This window comes from Lactuca saligna, chromosome 4 (genome assembly GCF_052625555.1).
Source record: "Lactuca saligna cultivar CGN05327 chromosome 4, ASM5262555v1, whole genome shotgun sequence".
NCBI classification, from domain to species: domain Eukaryota; kingdom Viridiplantae; phylum Streptophyta; class Magnoliopsida; order Asterales; family Asteraceae; genus Lactuca; species Lactuca saligna.
Window position 1 is genome coordinate 270,840,767 of NC_136420.1, and position 26,719 is coordinate 270,867,485.

At 34.0% G+C, this 26,719-nt stretch overlaps 1 protein-coding gene and 2 long non-coding RNA genes across 4 annotated transcripts; 1 reads left to right on the plus strand and 2 right to left on the minus strand.

Annotated features, from left to right (window-relative positions):
• Positions 1-585: 585 nt before the first annotated feature.
• Positions 586-7,479, minus strand: LOC145043616 (uncharacterized). Of its 2 annotated transcripts, XM_078992319.1 has the most exons (6): positions 7,001-7,479; positions 5,704-6,796; positions 5,313-5,606; positions 1,934-5,206; positions 1,694-1,732; positions 586-1,005 (listed from the first exon to the last, which is right to left on the minus strand). In XM_078992319.1, exons 1-4 carry the CDS (start codon positions 7,477-7,479, stop codon positions 1,937-1,939), a joined length of 5,136 nt encoding a protein of 1,711 aa, XP_078848445.1. In that variant the 3' UTR covers positions 586-1,005; positions 1,694-1,732; positions 1,934-1,936. The 2 variants fall into 2 exon arrangements, with proteins under 2 accessions (XP_078848445.1, XP_078848446.1); XM_078992320.1 differs by lacking the exon at positions 1,694-1,732.
• Positions 7,480-12,301: 4,822 nt separating this feature from the next.
• LOC145039132 (uncharacterized) lies at positions 12,302-13,653 on the plus strand. Its single transcript, XR_013679750.1, has 3 exons — positions 12,302-12,386; positions 13,367-13,430; positions 13,565-13,653. It is a non-coding gene; the product is annotated as an uncharacterized LOC145039132 (long non-coding RNA).
• Positions 13,654-14,514: 861 nt separating this feature from the next.
• Positions 14,515-16,261, minus strand: LOC145043617 (uncharacterized). The gene is made up of 3 exons (XR_013681080.1): positions 15,529-16,261; positions 14,999-15,451; positions 14,515-14,710 (listed from the first exon to the last, which is right to left on the minus strand). It is a non-coding gene; the product is annotated as an uncharacterized LOC145043617 (long non-coding RNA).
• Between the last annotated feature and the right edge of the window lie 10,458 nt (positions 16,262-26,719).

Consider the following 26,719-nt stretch of genomic DNA (forward strand, 5'->3'; position numbering starts at 1 on the left):
AATGAAGGTCAATTAACAATATTCACTTCAGCTGCCAAGATTGTTGAAGAGCGAAATCTATCTAATGCTCTATTCTCCATGATCAGTGCAATAAAACTACTTTGGCAGCTGCCCATGATTAGTTAACATATTATCACCACCCATGATTAGTTCCAAAAAAAAAAAATAGTTCATAAAGAAATGTGTGTTATGTTTCATGTCCAGTTCTATTAGCAGCATACACACAACAATAAACTTGTCCCTCTATAAAATAACATAAAGAAAGTTACCTGTGGAAAATTTCCTTTTTCTATTATAAGTCACTGGATTAGTAGAGACCCATCATATAAACCTTTTCCAAAGTCGAGACACTGACCACCTAACTTAATTTTTGGGTTTTTGGCTAAAAAATAATTATTATCGTCTACAACAAGACCAAAAAGACCACCTTTTAATTCAGAGTACAATGATCAACTAGAAAACAGAGAAACTACAATAGTTCTTAGTGAAATGACTTTTATGGCAACTTTAAAACCTGAAACCTATCAAAACTCTATTCACAAACAATTAAGGTTGCAATCAACACACATATGAGACGATTCATAATTTTCAAAACTACAATCTTATTGTTAATCAGGATACGGTTTAGATTGATCCATGAAAAATCAGAGTGGTAAGCTAAAATTATATTTCAAAATACAAAACATTTAGCTCTAAGTCTAAAAACAAAGTTACAAACAAGACCTACGGATCAATATTTGATTGTTCCATTAAATGAAGAATGGAACAAATTTATTATCAAAATCTTGCAGTTCAAATGACTTTTGGAAAGTCCCAACCTAATATCTCTTGAGCTATGGTTCTAATGGAGATCACTTCCAACTCATTCTCTTTGTCCACTATGTGTTTCTTCTTTTGAAGAAGTCTCACATTGATTTCAACTATTAACAATGCTTCAATCATCAGGAATCCCCAACACAAAGTCAAAGATATTGAACTTGGAATCAACCATTCTTCTACCGGTATCTGCACACACATTTCAAGGTGAACACATAGATTATATTGTGGATGATAAAAGATCAGCCGTTTCTAAATTGTAATATAATGTGGAAAATAATGTTGATACATACATACATACATACATTTATACACATGTATATTCATACATAAGTATCAGACTAATCTAAGATATAGCAACGTACTTTCATTTATTGATGTAGTATGGCCTCCCACATTCATTTCATTTGATTACAACATGTTCCTTTGTTTTTCTTATTAAAGCAATGTACTTTGAAAAATCTACTCAAGTTAGCATTGTACTTTCAAAACCTTTTCTTATTAGAACACTATACTTTGAATGATCTACCCAAATATAGCAATGTACTTACATTTTTTTTCTTATTAAAACATTATGCTTTGAAAAATCTACCTAATTATATTCTTATTTGAACATTATACTTTCCAGATATAGCATTCTACTTTCTTTTCTTATTAAATATTACACTTTGAAAAGTCTACCCAATTATAGTATTGTACTTTTAATTTGTACTTATTAGAACATTATACTTTGAAATTCTGCATAACAAGAGCATTGTACTTTCAACTATTACTTATTATTATACATTTATACTTTGAATGATCTAGCCAGTTATAACATTGTACTTTCAAGTTTCATTTTTTTTTCTTATTTAAACATATACTTCAATAAATCTACCTGAGTGTAGGCTTAATCCATTTTTTCAGCATCTCTTTTCTGCAAAAATCATTGAATTTAGCTTTTTAAGAGAAAAAATCAAGAGAAGAGAACAAATTAAGACGAATATTGTCTTGCATGTATAGTACTTTATTTTCTTTTGATTATTAATTTTGATTTGTGGGTGAAATTTAGTTACCGTCATATCAATTTTATTATTTAAATCAGTGTGACATGATCAATAAAGAACACAGAAAGTACCTGTTACAAAGCATCAAAAAATTCATCGCTGGAGACTTCTACTGTGGGCAAATATACGTAGCAGTAATATAGTGAGCCTCGTATCTCCGATGTAAACCCACACGACTCAAGAAGTTCCCTCGACCCGTAGATACGCAGACCTTTTACCAAAAGAATGCTCTGTGGAAGATGAATTATGCTTGTACCTCGTACACATAACTCTCTTAAATGTTCTAAACGTCCAAGTTCCTCAGGTAACTTTTCAAGCAACAAACAATGATCAAGTTCGAGAGAAGTTAAATGTTTCCACATACAAATGTTATCCGGTAGATGCTTAATCTTCAAAGATGACAAAGTGAGCTTCCTTAAACTTTCTAATTCGCCAATACCCTCGGGTAACTTTTCAAGCAACAAACAATGATTAAGTTTGAGAGAAGTTAAACGTTTCAACATACAAATGCTATCGGGTAGATGCTTAATCATCGCAGATGACAAAGTGAGCTTCCTTAAACTTTCTAATTCGCCAATACCCTCGGGTAACTTTTCAAGAAGCCAACAGAATATAAGTCTGAGAGATTGCAGATGGTTCAACATACAAATGCTATCCGGAAGATGTTTAATTGTTGTAGATTGCAAAGTTAGCTTCTCTAAACATTCTAACCGGCCAAGATCCTCAGGTAACCTCTCAAGTAGCAGACAATCTATAAGTTCAAGAGATTTCAAATGTTTCAACATACAAATGCTATCTGGAAGATGTTTAATTGTTGTAGATGACAAAATTAGCTCCTCGAGAGATTCTAACTGGTCAAGATCCTTGACTGTCTCTAGAAAACTGCCTTTGAGTTTAAGCTTTCTTAAACGTCGTAACCCACAAATGTTTTGTGAAAATGTCTCAAGGTTTGTGCAAGCACACATAACTACAGAAAGAAACATCTCAAGATTTGTAGGAAATGAGGTTCGATCTTCTTCATACAAACACTTAAGGCAAAACTTTGGCAAGTTATTGTCGGGGTGAAGCGGGCATCTTTCTAAGGTCTCCACAATCAGCACTAATTTAGCTGAAGGACCAACCTCAAGTGATTCATCCACACTACAAGAAGTATAATCAACTATGTAAAACAAAAAAGAGCTAAACCCCAAACAACCACTTAAGTCTAGATGGACAAGCTTGTTTAGACATCCAATGGGAGTGCGAAGTTCTACCAATTTATGACACTCTTTGAGAGATAGCTTCTTGAGATTTGGAGTCATCCCAAGGTCAAGGGTCCTCAATTTTGAATGACTAATTTTTAGTACGGCGAGCTTTTGACATTCATTGGCCATGTGAAGTTCTTCCAAACAACGAGATTCTTGAAGATTTAACGTATCTAGATTTGGAGTCATCCCAAGGTCAAGGGTCCTCAATTTTGAATGACTAATATTGAGTACGGCGAGCTTTTGACATTCATTGGCCATGTGAAGTTCTTCCAAACAACGAGATTCTTGAAGATTTAACGTATGTAGATTTGGAGTCATCCCAAGGTCAAAGGTCCTCAATTTTGAATGACTAATATTGAGTACGGCGAGCTTTTGACATTCATTGGCCATGTGAAGTTCTTCCAAACAACGAGATTCTTGAAGATTTAACATATGTAGATTTGGAGTCATCCCAAGGTCAAGGGTCCTCAATTTTGAATGACTAATATTGAGTACGGCGAGCTTTTGACATTCATTGGCCATGTGAAGTTCTTCCAAACAACGAGATTCTTGAAGATTTAACGTAGGTAGATTTGGAGTCATCCCAAGGTCAAGGGTCCTCAATTTTGAATGACTAATATTGAGTACGGCGAGCTTTTGACATTCATTGGCCATGTGAAGTTCTTCCAAACAACGAGATTCTTGAAGATTTAACGTATGTAGATTTGGAGTCATCCCAAGGTCAAAGGTCCTCAATTTTGAATGACTAATATTGAGTACGGCGAGCTTTTGACATTCATTGGCCATGTGAAGTTCTTCCAAACAACGAGATTCTTGAAGATTTAACGTAGGTAGATTTGGAGTCATCCCAAGGTCAAGGGTCCTCAATTTTGAATGACTAATATTGAGTACGGCGAGCTTTTGACATTCATTGGCCATGTGAAGTTCTTCCAAACAACGAGATTCTTGAAGATTTAACGTATGTAGATTTGGAGTCATCCCAAGGTCAAAGGTCCTCAATTTTGAATGACTAATATTGAGTACGGCGAGCTTTTGACATTCATTGGCCATGTGAAGTTCTTCCAAACAACGAGATTCTTGAAGATTTAACGTATCTAGATTTGGAGTCATCCCAAGGTCAAAGGTCCTCAATTTTGAATGACTAATATTGAGTACGGTGAGCTTTTGACATTCATTGGCCATGTGAAGTTCTTCCAAACAACGAGATTCTTGAAGATTTAACGTATCTAGATTTGGAGTCATCCCAAGGTCAAAGGTCCTCAATTTTGAATGACTAATATTGAGTTTGGTGAGCTTTTGACATTCATTGGCCATGTGAAGTTCTTCCAAACAATGAGATTCTTGAAGATTTAACGTATCTAGATTTGGAGTCATCCCAAGGTCAAAGGTCCTCAATTTTGAATGACTAATATTGAGTTTGGTGAGCTTTTGACATTCATTGGCCATGTGAAGTTCTTCCAAACAACGAGATCCTTGAAGATTTAACGTATCTAGATTTGGAGTCATCCCAAGGTCAAAGGTCCTCAATTTTGAATGACTAATATTGAGTTTGGTGAGCTTTTGACATTCATTGGCCATGTGAAGTTCTTCCAAACAACGGGATTCTTGAAGATTTAACGTATCTAGATTTGGAGTCATCCCAAGGTCAAAGGTCCTCAATTTTGAATGACTAATATTGAGTTTGGTGAGCTTTTGACATTCATTGGCCATGTGAAGTTCTTCCAAACTATCAGATTCATTAATATGTAACCACCTGAGATTCGGCGTCAGCCCAATGTCAAGGGTCCTCAAATTTGAATCGGTGAGTGTTAATTCTATTAGATTTAGACATCTTCCGGGCAAGTGAAGTTTTTCCAAATTGTTGCATTCAGAAAGAAGCAACTTTTCAAGATTTGGAGCCAGCCGAAGGTCAAGGGCACTCAACCTTGAACCTTCAATGTCAACAGAGGTGAGCTTTAAACATCCAACACTCATATGAAGTTCTAGCAAATCATTGCAATCATGAAGAGTCAATGTCTCGAGATTTGGAGTAAGCCCAAGGTCAATGGTACTCAACCTTGAACAACTGAGGTCAAGAAATCTGAGCTTGTTAAAGACCTAAAATAAGCAAAAAACAAAATGAATATTGGTGTAATAACAGAACAATGTATGTATAACATTATATAATGAATCATACAGATCAATCGATCAACCATAATTTTACCTTACTTTCTCCACCTTCCCAAAGTTGTACAATTCTGCTGCGAAACATTTTAAGTGCAACAAGATTATTTGCTTGAAACATTGTGGGTAAAGAACTAAAAGGGTAATAGGTCCAATCCACATATCGTAGAGCATTTGGGAAGTCTAAGCCGGCCATACTAAACTCCAAATCACTGGAAGAATCTCCAACAATGGAAAGAAATCTAAGTTCCTTCATCTTTCTCAAGCCTTTTATAAAAATATGTGGATTGAATTTCATAGAGTGGAATTGTATACACCTTGTTGCTTTAGTACCCTGCAATCCAAAATAAGTCACCATGAAACTTGTGTCATAATAACTATATATGTGTTGGGTTTTTTCTCTACCAAATATAAGTAAACATTATCCTTACCAAATCATTAGCTAATATCTCACCAATTTCATCTTCAACCCACAATCGGCTATGATTGTGAGGCTCATCCGGGTGCCCACGACGAACAATATTCCTGCCCATTTCTTCAATATGGTCATGCATGCCTAGGCAATCATAATACATAGTTATGAGAGATTTTTGTTGAAGAACTCTTAAACCATTTCTAGCATGAAACCCACAACATTCAAGCGCTTTGATTGCATCATCTATCTCCCAATCTTTCATGATGCATGCAACATCTAGAAACATTTCCTTGTAATCCTCCTCTAGAGATATATAGCTTATTTCCAACTTTTTCAAAGTTTGTGTTTCCGGAATCGTTTTTAGTCTTTCTAGGGCATCTATCCATTCAAGCTCATCTTTTCCACAAAGAAACGAACCCAAAACCTTAATCGTCAAGGGAAGACCAGCCGCGTAATGTACAACTTGTCTTGATAGCTCTTCATACCCTTGAATTGGAATATCTCTCCCAAATGCAAACCTACTGAAGAGGCAAATTGCCTCCTCATATGATAGCAGATTGACATCATGAATGAACTTCACTCGGTGCGCTACCAGCACTTGCTCATCTCTTGTTGTAATGATAATTACACTTCCCGCCTTAAACCAGTTAGGATCACCTGCTAACGCCTCAAGTTGGTTTATATGATCAACATCATCTAGAACAACAAGACCCTTCCTATTTGGCATCCTCCTCTTCATCATGTGTTTCCCTTCATAAACACCACTTACTTTGATGTCTTTATCATTTAAGACATCTGAAAGGACTTGATTTTGTAACTGCGTTAAACCGGACAAAGAATCTTTTTCCCTGACATTTTCAACGAAGCTTGTACCTTCAAAATGAAAGGATATGTGATCAAAAACAGCTCTTGCTAAAGTTGTCTTTCCACCACCTCCCATGCCCTTGATCCCGATCATGCGCACATCGTCACAACCAATCCCTAAAGATGGTACAAGATCTTTGATCCGGGTCTCCATTCCGACTAGCTTTTCATCAATGTGGAAACTAATGGAACGTAACTCTAGTGAAACCACCTCAACTATTTTTCGTATGAATTTAGCTTCATGCCTGCATTTTAAAGAAGATTCAGTTAGCTTACTCAAAATCCCATATGACCTGTCACTTTCAGATCTATAATTAACATATGAAAAATTACGTATTAAAATTTGACAATCTAAGATGCCATATAAGAGCCATTTATATCCAGGACTCCAGGTTATTCACTAGATCAAAAAGATTCAAAATATTGCAGAGATCTAATGAGAGAATTACCCGTCATCAGTGTTCTTCAACTCCCACCCAGCCAGATCTGCCGCTTCTTTGAGAGCCTTTCTCCATATTCCAGCAGCCTCTTTATTTTTAAGGATGTCAAAGGCGTCAGCCACTGCCCCCTCTTGTTTCCGGACTTCCTGTGGTTCCACATCATAGAAAACGGGGTAAGCGGTATGCTCGTTCGTCTTCTGACACTCCATTATCTTAACAAGTTCATTCAAGCACCAAGATGAAGAGGCATATCCCTTGGAGAAAACAATGATGTAGAATTTGGAGTCTTCAATGGATCCGATGAGCTCATCAGTGATGTTTTCCCCTTTTTTGATTTCTTCGTCGTCCTTGTAAGTATGAATGCTTTTTTGCTTGAGAGCATGATAAAGATGGTCAACGAAGCTCGTACGAGTGTCTTCGCCCCTGAAACTCAAAAATACATCATACTTAAAGATCTTGCGAATGGATGAAGTTGAAGAAGACGCCATTGAAGGTGTGATTGAAGGATCCTGAAAAAAATCAAATCTTTGTTAAGCAAAGTTAAAATGATTGCGAAGAAATTTGGATGAGATGAATCTGGATGATCATCGTAAGCAGATTAAGAAGATAGAAGATAATGTGAGATGGCGATGGGTGTGGCTGGAAGACTTTTGGACTTCTGTGGAGAAAGCCAGACCACTTGTTTGGTCAAGGAATGTAAATTTACTTATCAGATCGCATTTCTAGTTGCATGTGTCTTTCACTTAATTATAACAGTTTTATTAAGAGTTATATATTAAGGCATAACGGTTGTGAAAAATATTTTACCATATTTACCATTTTTGTCAGGGAGATAAATGGAAGTGGGCTGAGTTTCAACTTTAAGCACGTCTCTGTATTTCCCCTTGGTTTCTTACTCTTTTTTAGTGGGGATATCGACTAAAAAAAGTAAGATGCAGTTTGACTTGGTATAAATATTTACAGTTTCTGTACAGTTTACTTTTGAGAGCATTTTGAGAGTAAATTGCTGTGTAATCATAAGGATTTGATACTTTTATTGATAATCACAACACAACGATATTCTTTTGTTCAAACTAAGATAAAATATATGATTGTTCATTCTATTAGAAAAAAGATGTTTGTTTTATTCATAACTTTGATATGGTTAGTATTACATTTTCTTCCTTTTCGTTTGATTTATCATTACTCGACCACTAGTGATTTTCTTGGTTTATGAATGGATTTAAAGGCTAGGGTGGAGGATTTATTTAGTCGAAGTTGGTTGGTTTTTTATTCTTTCTAACTATTTAAAAATGAGTGGCAAATTTTGTTAAATGGAAACGTAACTTTTGGTGTAGAAGTCAAATGTGGGGAGTTTCTTATTGATAACCATTAACATATGTTTTAATTAATTTTCTACAGAGATCAAGATCACTGTGACGTTTGAGAGGGGAAGTGAAAGCGGTTCTGTTATGTTCAGGTATATAGGCATAATTTGGCTCGATCTTAGGGGTGCTAATTTATAAACAAGTTAAATCATTACTCTGAAAGAAATTGGAACATTGCTCTGCATTATGGCAATCCAATTTCAGTAGGGTTGTATCATTTACCTGTTGGTTATTTTCATATAACCAAAACATAAACGCGGAAGCATAAGTTTGGATCTTTAACCTCGAATCTGATTAAAAGAAAACTTAAACTTGAAATAATGATTACATACCTTGTTCCATTGAGATTTTCAGATCTAGAGACTAGGAAGAGTTTTCCAGTTGATCTCAAGAGTTCTTTCTAAAATCCCCCAGCAATGAACCATACGAATTTCTTAGTGTATTTTCGTGTGTTTTGATTTGCTCCTCATCACATATATTTATAGATGGAGATAAACCCTAATGTGAGAGATGGAAGGGATCTTGAGGATCTTGAGTCAAACCGGGAACTCAACCCACAAGGTAAGTAAATATTCTATAAATCGGTCCATCAACAATTTATACTCTTACCATAATAACTGGATTTAATAACATATCGTACAAATTTATGAAGTGGTCCCATAATTATCCAACAATCTCCCACTAGACCACGAATATATAAACGTACGTATAACTGTATAAGCGCTTTAATGAATGTTATTATAACATTGGTACCCTTAAACCATCTCGTCCACTAATCATAATAGTATAGGATCAAAGCGGCCTTCGTTACAATTTACGTAACTAAACCTCTCAATGGTCACATATACATATATAACTAACGACATAGATTAAACATGATGTGTGGTTTTAAAATCTAAATAGATTTCCAACGAGTTCCTCTTTAGATTGAAGTGAGATCAAACTTCAAATAAGTGCAACTAATAATCGAGTTAACTAAATTCTTAATTCTGTACAGAAAAACATAATTGATCTTAAACAAAACATTAAGCACCATAAAACTCCCACTAAAACCAAATATCACACCAACGTGTGTAGTATGCTCATGAAAGACCTAGGGAGGTAATCCCTTTATGAGTGGATCCGCTTTCATGGAGTTCGTTCATATGTGCTATATATATATATTACCATTTTGCACTATTGTGTTAACAGAAGGAAACTTGATGTCAATATGCTTTGACTTAATAAAACTTCTGTTGTTGGAATATAACATTGCTGACTTATTATCACAACTTTAATGGTCTTTCAATACCAATAATGTGTAGCCTCGTGACAAATTTTCGCAACCATATTCCACGCTATAAATTATGATGCCATTATGGAAGAAGCTACCAAAGTATATTCCATGAAATGGTTAATCATGCTAAAATGTAAAAGTGTCCTGATATGGATCAGTAACCATTTTGGCATCTAATAAAATCTAATTCTTAATAAAAATGATCTCCAAAACATCTGAATTTCTTGTAGTTGAGCATATAGACTTTTGTTATAGATCCAAACTTGAGTTGCATATATATCTACCTAAAACCAAAAAGATAAATTTACTCCCACTTAATCTGTGATACACAAAATCATCTATTATATTTACCTCGAAACCAAAAGAGAAAAAAAATTGATGAAAAATGTGGTACCACGCATAGGATATCCAAAGTTGAGGTTGTTGAGTTTGTGTATTTTGAATAAGAGATTGAATAACATTGTCGATCACTTTTCCATAATTTGCATACTATCGAAAACAATAATAGGAATCAAGATTGATTCCTCCTTAAAGACAATGTTTTAACCTTGTTTCTCCCCCAAACTCAACATCCTCAAAGAGTGTTACTCTATCCAAAAATGCAAGGTCAATACTCATACAATTGAGAACTAACATAATGCCCTCATTCCATTCCTTAAAGTTAATCTCATTGAGTACATGACTCATAAATGTGATCAATGTTCACAAATATAATACCATAATTCAAACATAAGCAACTCTATTTTTATGCTCATTAATCCATAAACCGTAATCAATAAATTCAATTTATGACATCTTTATAAGGTATCAACACAACATTAATATCAAGTCTTTGGACAGTAATACTAACTTGTAAGAGATAACCTTATTTTAGAGATAAACATTGACAATAAATCATGTCAATTAACAAGCCCCTCTTTGGATTGACTTATTAATTACATTGAACCAAAAAATCGCCACATGTTTATCACCACATATATGTTTATTCGGCCAAATATCAGTCTACCTTTGGGTCGGCTAATACCCGCATTAATAAACACATAAACTATAAATTTTGATAATAAGAATTGACAATATATCTTGTCAATTAATAAGTTTATCTTTGGATTGACTTCTTAATGACATGTAACCTAAAAATTGTCATATATTTATCATCAAACATGTGTTTATCTGACCAAACATTAATCTACCTTTGGGTCGATTAATATCCGCATTAACAAACACAAACCATAAAATTTAAGTTCTATGTAAATTAATTTTCTCAAAAGATATCACTTTGGTGATATATTGCCTCAATTAATTTACACTGAAAATAAATAAACATGTCATAATTTAAGTTTATTGATAACCTGAAATATTTGTCAAATTGTGACATTGTGTATAAGGTATGTCTTTAGGTGGAACACAATTCACATAAGAAAATATCGAATAACCAAAATTTTTAAAATAATTGAGATTACTTGAGTAACAACATTATATTGATCACAAACCAAAAAAAATGATATTTATAAACCAATGATTCTTTATTGGATTTTATAAAATAAAAAAAATTGTTAATGTTGTTACAACCGATAACTAAATGATTAAAAAAAAACACAACATTAACGAAATATGAGTACTTATTTAACAAATACATGGGCAGAACTTATAAAATCCAAAAAGAAAAACACTATAAAGTGTTTGAAGTTATCTTTTAACACTATCCCTCGTAAGAATATAAAGGTGCATAAAAGATGAATAAATTAACTATTAATTCCCTTAATTTCTTAAATTATCTCAAGGATAACTTTCAAATTTGAAAAATATGTATAACATATAATTGCTCAAAATAAATAAACCATTTTGAAATTTCAAAAGATACCGTAAAGCAAGCATTTTGATCTCTCTTGGCTGATAAACTGTTAATATCTCATAATTTTTATTTATTGACAACCCAAACAATAATTTGGTGATTGAGACAATAGCCAAGGAAAAATTTTCAAAATCTTTGAGATCATTTATTAATTTGATTATAACTAAAATTAATGACGACCAACAGTGAAGTCTCATTAATAATATTAAATGTTTATATATACTAAACAAAGAGCATGGTAAACAAAAAGGAAAGCGGTAATGATTAGTCTAAACAGTTGAAATCAAAAGGCAATAAAATATAATATTTGTTCCTTTTGGTTAATACCATGATTTGTTTACAAGAAAATATTTACGACTACAAGACGACTAGGAGAATTAAGATCAACTGATATTTCTTTTCTACTTCACATCGAAAAACATAGTTGTTTCTTTATTCTAATAACAACTTTGAAGTTTCAAGAAATCTCATGGCCTTACAGGTATGTTTAGTTCAAAGATTAACCAAACCCAAACCAAAATAAAATTTCCAATAATAGATTCGAGAAGGCTCTGATACCAATTGTTGGTTATTTTTATATAACCAAAACATAAACGCGGAAGCATAAGTTTGAATCTTTAACCTCGAATCTGATTAAAAGAAAACTTAAACTTGAAATAATGATTACATACCTTGTTCCATTGAGATTTTCAGATCTAGAGACTAGGAAGAGTTTTCCAGTTGATCTCAAGAGTTCTCTCTAAAATCCCCCAGCAATGAACCATACGAATTTCTTAGTGTATTTTCGTGTGTTTTGATTTGCTCCTCATCACATATATTTATAGATGGAGATAAACCCTAATGTGAGAGATGGAAGGGATCTTGAGGATCTTGAGTCAAACCGGGAACTCAACCCACAAGGTAAGTAAATATTCTATAAATCGGTCCATCAACATTACCTGTTCATTTTCCCTTATAATTGACAAAAAAATAAGTTATAACTTTTGTAGGCAAATGAAGTCTTTAGCATCAAACTTATTTGCCTGAGTTTAAATAGAATAAGCATCTTTGACATTATATATTTTCAACATTTTCTACCTTATCTTTGTGACATTATTGTTGAAATATAGTTACTCATAATTATTACATTGAACTTTTTAGTGGTTTATACATTTTGAGTGAGGGACATCAATATTATGAACTTTCATGTTAAGTATAGTAGCTAAAATAATCATATTTGGTGAATTGTTGTGATATATCATGACTACTACCGGATTGTTTTGGCCTGTGTTAGGATGTTTTGGGTTGGAATGTTTTGTTGAGAGACTATTTTCAACACATCTAATTTGTTTACTAATAAACATATGTAACATAGTAACTTATTTTAACAGATAATGGCGTAAATAAACAAAAAAAAATATTCAATAACTTTTCTTTAAAAACAAATTGTATAATGGGTTTTCAGTAAAAGGCGAAAAAAGTAAAGTTTTTCTAAATTTGAGATTTGATATTTTATTACAAAAATATTTTTCGCTAATTGCCATCTGCTTTTGTTAAACATGGGGATGAATTTTGGGAACATTTTGCAGTTTTTATGACATCATTAGTAAAAGTTGAAAATTCGGAGTCATAACACACTTTTTTGTTGCAAGTAAGACTTTTGAGAGGTGAAATTAAGGAATCGTAGGATGATGATATATATTACTTTTGAGCAATAGTTGTAATTCTGGAAATAATTCTAAGAGGAATATTTCCAAATGCAAAGGTATTTTTTGCATAAATTACAAAAAAAAAAAAAAAAAAAAAAAAAAAAAAAAAAATGATATCAAGCGTACCCTTGATTTTGCTTTTTTTCCGTTTTATAGCATTAGCCCTAAAAATTTGCTTTTTGTCGCTTTTAGAGGAAGTTATTGCGGAAGATACAGAAGAGAGGTTGCGCTTGAACTTCAACTTCATGAAAGTCGGGTACTATTATGACTTTTTAATCACTTGAACAATACTTTTAATCAAATACCCTTGAATTTTGTACTCTTTGAGTTATACTTTACTGTGAGATTGCTTTTTTTTTTTAATGGATCATAAACATACAACTTCCACAGATTCATTTTTCAAAAAGGAGTCGTTACGGTTCTAATGCTAGTGATTCATGTCATGATCACTTAGTTAACGGTGTATCAGCCAAGATGCCACATGTTTTCTTTGATTCTTATTGAATAGATTGCAAAACATGCATTTATCACCTAAAAACTAGTGGTTTATGTGTGTTTCAGGTAAAAAAAATCCTAACCCTCTTACCCTCATGTAATAGTAACGTACTTGCATTTTGTTTTACCGAAAATAGCACCGTGTTACCATAAACTGCTAATGATTGCAACATCTACTTCCACCAAACATCAACCAAAAAAAAATATGACCCATGCAATACACGGGCCTCTTCACTAGTTTGGATAAAATTTCAACTCGTGGAATCATTGATAACAGTAAAAAGTGAATTTTATTTTGTTTATTTTGCTAGATCGGAATTCTCAGCGTGTTTGGATGTGCGATTTCAAATAGATGATTACCTTTTTTTAAATCTCTGATAATAATCTTGACTTTGCTATGTTTCTCAAGCACTTCGCCACAATTCCGATCACCGAAACTGAAATTAACCGCCAATGTTTTTGAAATAGTTTCGACCGTATCAACATCGTTTTCAGTTGTGTTTGATGTGTTTTCTGGTGCACTATTCCACTAACCCTTCATTCCATCAAATATCTACTCACTATTTTTTTTTTATCTTTTTATCCTTTTTTTTTCTATTTTAATAAATTTGTTATAGATTTTTTATAAAAACTAGAAAAGTGACCCCGTGTTGCGGGGTCGGATTTCGATTAAACCATTTCCAAAAGGAGTTTACATCGACTACATAGTTTATTGATTATTCGGGGGTTAAAATGTTTAAAGGGTAAAGTCGACTGGCTTTGCTTGTAGATTGCAAGTCAAGTAAAAACCAATGTTATTGTCATACGATCAGCGCCTCTGTCTAGGTTGAATAAGAGATTCTGAAAAATCGAACAACGGAAAACAAATAACCATTAGAAGAATCAAACCTCTGTACTTTCATTTTTACATTTACTGGTTTATTTTCAATCCTTCTATTATTTACGCAGCGTATTTCGAAAAATCTTTCTGCCAAAAAAGAATTAGGGTAATCATCTAGCTATATCTTCTTTTTACCCTTTTTCTTACTAAAACTTCACCACCTGTCAAAAGACACAAATACCCTTATTAGTGACTAAAGTATGGGAAAAATAGATTGTGTTATTTATTTTACTGGTGGTTTCTTCTGGGGATGATGTTGTCATTCAATCCCAATTCAACAGGAACAAATAGTTTCCATACAGGCGGATGAACAAAAAAAGACATTTCTTCAAACAGGTTGTGGGCACAAGCATATATATCACATCATTTTGAACGTTTACGTTATTAAGGGGTACTTCATCTGTTTTCATACGTTATTGAGATAAGAAAGTATGAAGAAAAAAATAAACCTCAACAGCAGCTGATACTCCGACCTCTTCCATATTTTCTCTGAAGGCATCACGTATGGTAACAGCTAAATGAACTAATGACTCATGGGGCCCACATTCTCGATTCTTAGTTACTCATGTTACATGTAGAGCATCACATAACACAAGAAGAGCCCCTCCTTTCATGTTAAGTAATTTCTATGAATAAGAGCCTATTGATAAAGCATCAGTGATAGTTCCCTCTGCAGAGCTTTAAATAACCAGACACTTTCTGCCAAGAGCAAATTGGTGATTTAGTTTAAATGTCGCAAATGCGAAAACCTGCATCAAAGGTGGTTAGTTATCTGTGCCTTTTGCAGGCCATCCACAGCTTCAATTGTCATTCTCCTATCCAAACAAATGATTTCCTCAGACTCCAAGCATTTGTTGTAATAGTATAATGCATCATCTACCTCACCTAGAAGTAAACGACAACTGGATATAGGATATAAAAAGAAAATTAGATTATGATTTTTCATATGTAATAAGTAACTGAGAGATAGAAATGTTACTTTGCTAATCCTCATTTCGTCTCCTCCAGATATGTCTTCACCCATCTTTGTCTGCAGAAACGAAAAAAGAAATCGAGTAATCAAAAGCAAGCTGTGATGGTTAGGCTTTAGGTTTGGTCGGCTTCTTAGTGTCGGTAGCAGTCGACGGTGGTAGCCGACACCACTGATAGCAACGGAAATATGAAAATCAAAGAACGAAGGAAAGAGGTAGATTGGTACAGAGACGAACCACCCTTCGCCATGGAAGCACCTCTATGATTTTGCCCTGGAAATCCATGGGAAGGCAGACATCAACCTCTAAGTGAATAGATAGGTAGTCGATTTGGTACCACGGTGATGGTTAGTGATAGAAAGGATGCCAATGAGTTCAGATAGAGATCAAAGGGTTTTGGAGAAGCGGCGGGAAGTGGAGGAATTAGAAGAAGATAGAGGAGAGACTGTCGGTGGATAATCCACAGTTCTGTAACCTTTTGATTGGAGAGTAATAGCGGTAACAGAGATGTGTATGGTGAGAAATAATATGGAGGAACTGTTTGTGTTGGTGAAAGGTTTTGAGAACGAAGGATTCCCAGAGATGTTGAAGAAGACGTTGCAAGGGAGAAACAGGAAATGGAGACGTTTCTGAAATGATGAATCGGCGAACCCTGAGTCGGTGATCCTGGAAACACTGGAATGGGGATGTTATCTACTGTTGATAAAGCCAGAAATGAAGCCTGATTGGTAGATAAAACGGTGAGGCCACCTGTACACAAACTACCTACATAATGACATAAAATTACTGTAAAAGAAAATAGAATTGCAACCTCACACTTTCAACTTTACTATTCCTAGCTTTATATATATATATATATATATATATATATATATATATATATATATATATATATATATATATATATATATATATATATATATATATATATATATATATATATATATATATAAAAGGTAAAGTGAATATACCTAACAACTTTATATAAGCTTAGGGATCTAACCACATTATACTATATTGTTTTGCATTATATTTAAATTGCAATCGTCTAAGGTTCTTAAACTTCAACCCTTAACTTGATTTACTTCCAAGATTTTCAAACATTTACCATTATATTCCTCCTACACCATTTGATTTGTAACGGCAGTATATGAAGCCCACCAGGAGGTCTCCGATAGAAAGACATCATTTGAAGGAAGATAATGGTAAAAGTCCAAAGATTTTGGAAACAATCAAGTTATAAGGTTGAATTTTAAAAATTTTGGGTGATTACAATGCAGATATGATACAAAATTTCTAGTATATATATATATATATATATATATACTAGAAAACTTTGAGGTCCGTGCTAAGCACGATCCAAAAAAAAGATAATTTGTGTATATTTTTTAAGGTATCTAAAGTATGTTCTACTAAAAACGAAAAAGGTTAAAGTACAATACTACAATATATTGCTTGAATCATCTAGAGTCTAGACCAACCATATGAGCAGAAAAGATGAACTCTAGGTTTGTTAACTTTGAGCATCTTCGCCTATTAAGAATCATGAGAAAATGAATTAAATTGGAAAATATGTTTTGCTTGATTTATAGATATGCAAGCTATAATACAAAGGTTATTCATTGCAAAATTAGTATGCATTTTGTTATAGAAAAACAAACACCAACCATTCTCTTCATTGCATTAACACAAATATGTTGCGTAAAAAACATAATAGAAAACTTTGGCATCAAAGAACTTATAAATTATCTTAAAGTATATTAGAGCTAAATTATCTTTAGAGCTAACAATATACATATACTTTATGGTGTTTTATAAGGTATGTAATGTCGATTTTTTCTCAAATGATTGTTTAAGAGCATCATTGAGTTTGACATTAATTTTGCCTTTTTATCACAAAAAAACATGCATAATATATCATTTTGCATTGAATACAGTAAGATTGAGTTTCATGGGAAATAATATTTTTCTTAAAAAACCAAAAGTACTATCAGTTGCATCAGTCCAATTAACATGACCCTCTATACTAAACACGTTCTGTAGATCAGTTACATGTGAAAGAAAGAATGAAACAATAATTATTAAGTGAATAATCAAGAAAATGGCAAACTTTAACCAAACTTAAGCAAGAAATCCCTATCTTCTACTGATATCTAGAAGCTTCTTATTTTATTTTATTTTTTTGACATTAACATATAGATATCAGTTTTTGAAAAGTAGATATCATATCATTTACATGAATGGGTGGTTTTTCATAATTATGGAAATATAAATACAAATAGTTTCCAAATTTGATCATTTTTGAAAAGAAAAGGGCATAAACTATAAAACTAATGACAATTAGGTCACACAGGAAAAATAAAAGGAAACAAACCAACGATAACAAACAACCTTCCTTGAAGCCTGTGAAATCAGTAAAAATGTTATTATGACATTAATGCTTAAAATTTTCAATATAAACTTGTCCACTTAGTACTTGCGAAGGAGAAAGATTTCCAGAGTTACAGTAGCATGTTTATGTTCCCTTATTTGTAGGAATCTTTTCCTAGTAGTGCAACCAAGGATGCTTGCTTGGTGTTAACGGTAGAAAATCAGTAAGCCTAATCAGAGTTCTCTACATTGGTATTCACAATTTGATATCCATCGGATAATTAGGGTTTTAACATCCAATCTTGGATTAATCCTACACAACAATAACAAAAGTCGAAATTAAAATTAAAATCAAATTAGGGTTCTGTAGATATTAATGTGTAATTATACATACCCGAATTGAACATAGGCACCCTAAGGAACGACTTTGAAAGTCGTCATCGCTGTAAATTGATTCAACGATATACTCAAAGCCACTGATCGACACCACTGACGCTTGTTGTTCTCTTCCACCAGAAATTCAAATAAAATAGGCATAGATATTGGTGTTGGCGATTGAAATTGAGAAGAAGAAACTTAAGCATTTAGATCGATTTGACGAATTATGATGATAACGATGATTAATCGGGAAATGGGTCGTGGTGATGGTATCGAATGAATAAAAAGGATTCAGACGATCGATGGGGATTAGACAGAGAAAACGGGGACCAGGCCCCGAAAAATAAACTGGTTGACCAGGCTTCACTTTCTGTAGCTCTCGCTTTTCACCCTCCATGGGTTAGAATAAAGGTTTGGGATTTATTATACGGGGATGATGGTTTTCGGCGGAGGGAAACGGTGGAATGGGGTGGTTTCAAATGGCTGAAACATCAAGGTAACGATTCTCCAAAGTGTTGAATATGTGTGTCGGATAGTTTCGAAGAGGGAGAAAGAAGAGTGTTAATCGAAATTATGGAACATTGCGTCTGTCCAAAAATAGATGACGTGGAGTCTATAGAAGGGTGCGATTTTGATTTAGAAGGCACCAGAAAAAATTAAGGTTTTTATATATAGTAATAATATATATATATATATATATATATATATATATATATATATATATATATATATATATATATATATATATATATATATATAGGGAAAAGTGAATATACCCTTAAGGGTATATAAGCTTAGGTACCCAAATTCACCATATCACGTTGTTTTGTGTCATATAATACATTCTAATTGTCCACTATTCTTATAATTGAACTTCTAACTTGATTTACTTCCATGATTTTTATAAATTACATATTTATCTTTCTCTTATATAATTTTTATTTTCAACTACAATATATAGCCTAATAGTGGTCGACAAAAAGATTTGATCTAAGAGGAAGGTAATAGTGAAATTTCGAAAACCTTGAAAGTAAATCAAGTTAGGGGTTGAAGTTTAATAACATTATAATGAATATATCAAACAAAACAACGTATTATGATGTGTTTGGGTACCTAAGTTTATATACCCTTAAGGGTATATATATATATATATATATATATATATATATATATATATATATATATTAATTTCATTTCAGTCAATTATCTTAAGTTATTTTAAATCATATTATAATTTGTTTACTTATTATTGTTTTTCTAATGAAAAAAAATCCTTCTTTTTGTTTTATTTGAATGTATGTTTAATCTTGTTTTTTTTTTTTTAATTTTTTGTTGACGTTTTGTTTTGTTTTTTTTTTTTTTTTTTTTTTTTTTTTTTACATTTTAATATTTGGTTCATTTACGTTATTTAATCATAATTATTTAACATTTTTTTCGTTTATCCGAATAAAGATTTTATGAGGAATATTGGTATTTAGAACTTGAAAAGTATTTAGGAATGGACACACATATCTGCATTGAAGCTAGCTATAATTGGTAGATTTGAATCTAATTATTTTATATAATTTTGGTGTTATGATATTGCAGTTGAATTGCAATTGTTACATTGAATAATTTTAATTTGCTTGGGGAGAAACAAAAAACAAATATGGGGTATTTTGATACGACCTTATTTGTAAATTTATTTTGGGAAATTATCTTAATATATTGAATATAAATGTTATATTAAAAGATAACAGATATTGATAATGATTTGAAATGGATAAATACATATAGATATGTGGCTAAGAGCAAAAGGATATGATTAGGACAAAAATGGAGTTGATAAGGACCAAATTCGAAAAGTTGCCATAAATCAAGAAAGACATTGCGTTGACCTCAAGCATGTGCCACGTCCCAACTAAAGATTTCCATTTCAACACCTAAGCTCATAAGAATGCAACGAGACAAAGCCCTCTACACAACGCCTCTTCGTTATTTCTATAAATACTCGACCTTTTTATCGTAATTTGGTGTGGAACATATACCAGAAAATCCTATGAATAATATTCATCAAGAGACTCTTTTGGGTTTGATTTCAAGGTTGGAGAAGCACTTTGGATGGAAGATTTGAATAATCGGAAGCTAGGAGCTTTAGGACTTCACTTCAGTTTGCTTTATGATCGTGTTTAGCAATTCGTTTTTGATGTTTTTATGTTCTTATTAACTTGTTATGGGATAAAACTTTTTTCTTTCATGTAACAGCCCAAAAACAGGAAAAAAAAAATTCATTTTCAATTAAGAATTACAACCATAATTTGTTTCCAAAATCCATTACAAAATAAGCATGTCAAATAATCAGAGTAACAACATCAGTAAGTGTGGAAAATAGTGGAGAGTGAATGATGCGCCATCAAGTCGGGCCCTTCCCTTTAGTACCGGAAGTACCTGAGACCACAATACAAATTGTAAACAAAAGCTTAATGAGTTTTCCCCAAAATACCACATAACATTCAAACATATTTCATGGGCTACCCCCATTGTCTTTTCCATTGAAATGTCATGGGTTACCCCCATGGTCTTCCATGCCATGGGCTACCCTCATGGTCTTACATACAAGTGACACAGGCTACCCCCGAGGTCTTTCAGACAAGCAACCACATAGACAATTATCATTCCACATGATAAGTAATAAGCCGACCTTGGTGCCTTCGACCCCAAAAGTACGGTGAGGAAAACTTACCTCGCAAGCTGAACAGAAGTTGATGAGGTCTTGACTCCGAGTCTCAGCTCTCTAATCGAAACCTATTCCCACCAGATGACCAATTTCCATCAAAATCCCAAAATCCCCTTAAGCTCAAACTTCGTCAAAGTCAAAGTCAACTATCCTTACATCGTAACCAGATATTGGTCACATCATGGTAGCGAACCCGATCCGATTCCCCACTTGACTCAACCCAAACTGGTTGACTCAGCCAAAAAAACCACCTAAGATAGAATCACGACGTGAGCACCCATTCTCACATCGTGAGATCGAAGGGTTCTAATAGAAATGGGACTACTCTGATTCTCACGTTGTGGGATCTTACACCTCACGCCGTGAACATTGTCTAAGGCTAAGGGTCACCATTTTAAGTCCTTAATCCATTAAGTCTTCAATTCCACTTCATCCAAAAGCTAAATGGGACCCCGAAGGTCCATAAAAAAATTTCCTTTATGGCCATGCATGCACCAAACATGATCATCCATTTTCTAGGTCAAAAAGGGAACAAATGAGCTTCAAATTTGCATGCATGCCTCAAATCTATACCAACTCCCAGATATAATGCTCTTGGGACTCTTAGAATCCATAAAGTTGCCAACTTTATTGATCTTCTCCACTCAATCATGCAATAACATCAATAAAATGAACAAAACTCAAGATCTATCCATGATAAGCAATAAAGTTAGAGCCTTTGGTACTTATAAGGGTCTAAAAGTAGGAAAAGTTGATGATGATGTTGATTCTTTTCCCACACCCACACTAGAGCACTTCATTCTTCTTGTTTTCTTCTTCCCACAAGCTAGAAATGCACCCAAAAGATCTTAAGGAGGGGGTATTAGGGTTTCTGGAGGTCTAGAGAATGAGGGAGGCTGAGGATGAGAAAGCCTAATCCTCTCATTCCTTTAAATACTGAAAACTTCAGGTTTTTGGTCATCAGTCGTCGTCACGTCGTGAGCATTGGACTGCTCACGTCGTGAGCCTTAAAATGATGAACGGGTCCGATTTACTCTTCACGACATGAGAAGGCATCCCTCAATTTGTGAGAAGGGAAAAAGGAAACTTTTTAACCTACAGTATGGAAGATATTGTGCACCTGATATGGGTGTTATAGTTCTCCCCCACTTGAAAGTGTTACGGATCTAACTGGGCTCACCGGGAAGATCCGACTAGTATGTAACCCTGCCAACACATGCAAATATCCTTAATGGACCAATAAATCGGGACCCAGGTTGCCCCTCTTCCGAAATCAATGACACATTTACAAGGTGAAACATTCAGAAACACAGTCTCCAACCTGAAACTCGAGGTCAGAAAGACATGAGTCTGTGTAACTCTTTTGGCGACTCTGTGTGACCTGCAACCTGTCACACACTTGTTGGATCAACTCGGTGCTATTAAGCACTACCTCAGTGCTTCCCATGACCCGATGTATGACCTCTCCCTAAAAATCTAGGGTCCTAAACCTCCTTTCATACAACATCTCGAATGACGGTCGATCAATACTAGCATTATAACTGTTGTTATAAGAGAACTCTGCCAGTGGAGGGTCGGTCTGGGGGTGGTATGCGGTACTAAAATGAAACTGAGTGCCTAACTACTCATGGAACTTCCTCTAAAATCTGAAGGTGAAATGAACATTGCAGTGCGAGACCATAAATACCGGCATCCTCTGCCTAACTACCAGTTCCTGAACATAGATATCCTCTAACTTTTCTGTGGATATACTCTAGACAATCAAAATAAAATATACGACTCTTGGTCAACCTATCCATAATGACCCAAATAGATTCAACACCTCGCGCCTTCCTAGGAAATTTGGTGATGAAGTCCATAGTGATCTCCTCCTATTTCCATTTAGGGATGGGTAACAGCTGCAGCTTGCCGTGAGGTCTATGATGTTCGACTTTGACCTTCTTACAAGTCAAACACCGCCTAACGAACCAAGCAACTTCCCTTTTTCATGCAGAGCCACTAGTAACTCAACCTCAAATCTCGGTACATCTTTGTGGCCCTCAGGTGGATAGAAAACTTTGATTTATGTGCCTCCTCCAAAAGCCTCTGTCTCACCCCACCTGATATCGGAACCCAGACCCTACTACACTGGGTTAATAACCCCCGACTGTGTCTAACTAACAAAGGATTATGCCCTCTAATCCGCTCAGTTTTCCAATTTTCCTTTTTCAATCCTTTTTACCTGTGCCTCCTTGATCAAATCAATCAAGGGTGGAGTAACAATTATCCTCAAACAAATATCTCGGATCGATGAGCACACCGCCTTATGGCTTAAAGCATTGGCCGCCACATTGGCCTTCCCAGGGTGATAAAAAATCTCACAATTATAGTCTTTTACCAAATCTAACCACCTCCTCTGTCGTATATGTTGGATTAATGTCTAAGTCCATAACTATATTTGGTATGTACTTGACCCGACCCGGCATGGTCTATTTGGGTTGCACTTCACCGGCATAATTTATATGGATAGTCTTTTGAGAATAGTATATTTATGATTTATATTAATATATTATAAGTTCTAATATATTAATATGGAATCATATTATTTAATTAGTATTGATCAAGACTTAATTTAGAATTAGTTAAGTGATAAAAATGAACTAATTAAATATGGAGTCTTATATATATATATATATATATATATATATATATATATATATATATATATATATATATATGTGGAATGGGCCAAGTTCATTTAAGGTGGGCTAAGCTTTCATGGATAGTCCATGGAGTGTTTAACCCATGGATCATATGAAATGAAAGGTCATGGGTTTAACCCTAGTCTCCACACTATATAAAGATGTCCTTGGTGAAATTGGCACTAGTGTGGGTACACTAAGAGGGCTAGCCGATTTCACTAGAGAGAACCAAAGTATTCTTATTCTCAAATTCTTCCAAGGTGTTTTGGTGATTTTTGATTCCACTTGAGGCTTCCATACTATTGGGGTTAAGCTCTTAAAGCTTGAAGACATCAAGTTACATCAAAAGGTATGTCATCTAACTAGTACTTTGTAGTATAAGAGCTTCATAATATGCTAGTTAGGATTAAAGCCTTGGAAAGTTCTTATTTGCATGTATAATAAAGAAAACATAGATCCAAGGTTTATAGGGTTGCATGTACACCATAGGAGTGTTAGAATGCTTAAAACCCAACAGTGGTATCAAAGTCTAGGCTTGTTTTCTTGTTACACTTGCAAAAACTGCTTAAAAATCGAAGTTTTTTTGCTGTCTGGACAACGGAGTCGGCGAGTCCATTAGGGGACTCGATGATTCCACGCCTTAAAAATGTTCAAAACGATCCAACACACCGAGTTGGTTCATGCACTCGACGAGTTGGACCACCAGACAACATATATTCGATTGTTTTGGCTAGAAATGGACTAGGAACATTACCCTAAGTTGTTTTTGAACTTATAAACCTATTTTTGATGTTGTAATGTTCATGCTAATCCAATTTCAAAAATAATTGTCAGTAGATTCATGTTTTGTATTAGTTTAAGAGTATTGCTAATTACATGGAAAAGTTTATTGTGAATTATCTTTGTTCATTTGAGTTACTTAGATTAATAGAAAAGTTAATTGAATAGTTGTTTTCAATCCATTTTAATCTAAAAGTTGATTCTAAAATGTGTTTGTGTAACTTGTTCTCAAGTTACATGAAAAGTCACATTTAAGTTTCTTAAAACTCATAAAAATTGTCATAGGTTACAAAAATGAAGAGTCTTGTTCTCATTAAATGGTTTTATGACTCCATAAGTTGTCCTCAAGTTGTGGAGGTTCAAAAGTCTCTTCATTAAATAAAATATGTGTAACCTTAGTTAAACTCATAAAGCTTCCATAAGTTATGAATTATGAAGAGTCACTTTCTTAATTAGTTTAAAGTCTTCCATGACTTGTCCTCAAGTTTTGGAACTTGAAGAGTTTTTTAATTAAAACTACTTTAAACACATAAGTTATGGAATAGAAAAGTTTTGAAAGTTACAAAAATTGCCCTTAAGTTTTGGAATTTGAAAATTTTTATCTTATGAGTACTTTAATTCCAAGTTTAGCCCTTAGAATTTTAAAAGTTAAAATTCAACCCTTATACTTTATAATATTATAAGTTAATAATATATATATATATATATATATATATATATGTGTGTGTGTGTGTGTGTGTGTGTGTAAGAGCAAGTCAGTCTTACTGTTAGTAGGCCTTATTCACGAAGCTGGTCTATAAGGGGGGTATAAGGTTACTGCCTATAAAATGGCAGTTTAATGGGTGTCCACTCTCACCCACCGCTTCCTTGACTGGTGGAGAGTCGTCAGCCGAACGGGTAGGAAAAAGACTATAAATTCTCCCTTCATTAAAAGTATTAATGATAAATACTAAGTATGTGACATCCCCAAAATCACGGTCAGAAAAGACCGGTTTCATTTATGCTTTTAAAATAATTTCAGAGTAAATCCTTTTGATTTGAAAGAGTTGCGGAATTTGTTCCCAAAAACAAAGTATGATAAAATAATATTTACCAAAGCATTTCATAAAGAAATGTATTTTCATTATATAATCAAAACTCGGGATGTCATGTTCCGATGCATACCATAAAACATAAACGATAACATTACAAGTCATTCAACAAATATATACATATGCAAACTTGTAAACAAAACAACTTGATGATTCATCCATCTTATGCCCTTGCGCCACTTCCTGTAATACATATAAACTGAGTGGGTCAGGCTTGGGAGCCTGATGAGCATATAGGGTTTTCAACCCACAATAAATAATTATATTGAATTCCACCAACCAACAATAACCCAATTACTAATTTCCGTTATTCTTACTTTAGGTCCCTAAAATAACTAACACAAGGGACCTAGTCTAAGAATATTTCATCGGGGCGACAACACATGCATTCGGGGGTTTCCCGACAATATATGTCAAATAAGGCAACCATGAGGGGGATGGAGTATAGAGAATGAACACCCAAGTTCATTAACACCTACAGGTGGCGAACCTGCTAGCGTTCCACAGGACTGTCGAGAAAAGTCTGTGGTCGTCATCTAAACTCCGCTAGATGACTAAATCAAAAACAACATTGAGGCCTCTCCTCTGTTTATCACACAACTATCTACCCATGTTCTACCCGACATATTAGTAGATAAAAATATATATTTTTCTACATAGTTTAAAACCGATATAGCATTCTCCTTCAATACATATTCCAAACAGCAGATGAGACACATACACATAACAGGTATTTCATAGAGAATAAATCATATCTATGAGATAGAAGAAAGTGAATATACATTCACGCATATAATAACAAAATATACACATAACACGTATTTCGTATAAAATACTTCATAATTATGCGTTAGAAGAAAGTAACCACACACTCACTTGATCAGAAGATGATCGGGCAGCACTACGGCTTGTAGAAGTAGTATTCTTCGGTAGATCTGGAAGATCTTCACAAAAACCGGACTCCTCGCAGGCAGAGCTTTGGCTTGGGAATTGCACTTCTCGGGAACTTCGGGGCTCGGGAATGATACCGGGGCTTCGGGATAATTCTTGCACGAAAAACGATGCAAAAACGTGAGAGAAAGGGAAGAAATTAGCAAAAGAATCGGCTGCCCTCGACATCCTTTTATAGGAGGCTGAGGCCTCGCATTACGATGGGCGTAATACTCTACGCGGGGCGTACTGC

Bases quoted from the DNA above. Each gene is read 5' to 3' on its own strand.
- LOC145043616 (XM_078992320.1), bottom strand. From the start codon at position 7,479: ATGGCGTCTTCTTCAACTTCATCCATTCGCAAGATCTTTAAGTATGAT. The intron at 6,797-7,000 runs GTAATTCTCTCA...TTTAAAATGCAG, and splicing joins TTGAAGAACACTGATGACGG to GCATGAAGCTAAATTCATAC. The intron at 5,207-5,312 runs GTAAAATTATGG...TGCTTATTTTAG, and splicing joins GGGAAGGTGGAGAAAGTAAG to GTCTTTAACAAGCTCAGATT.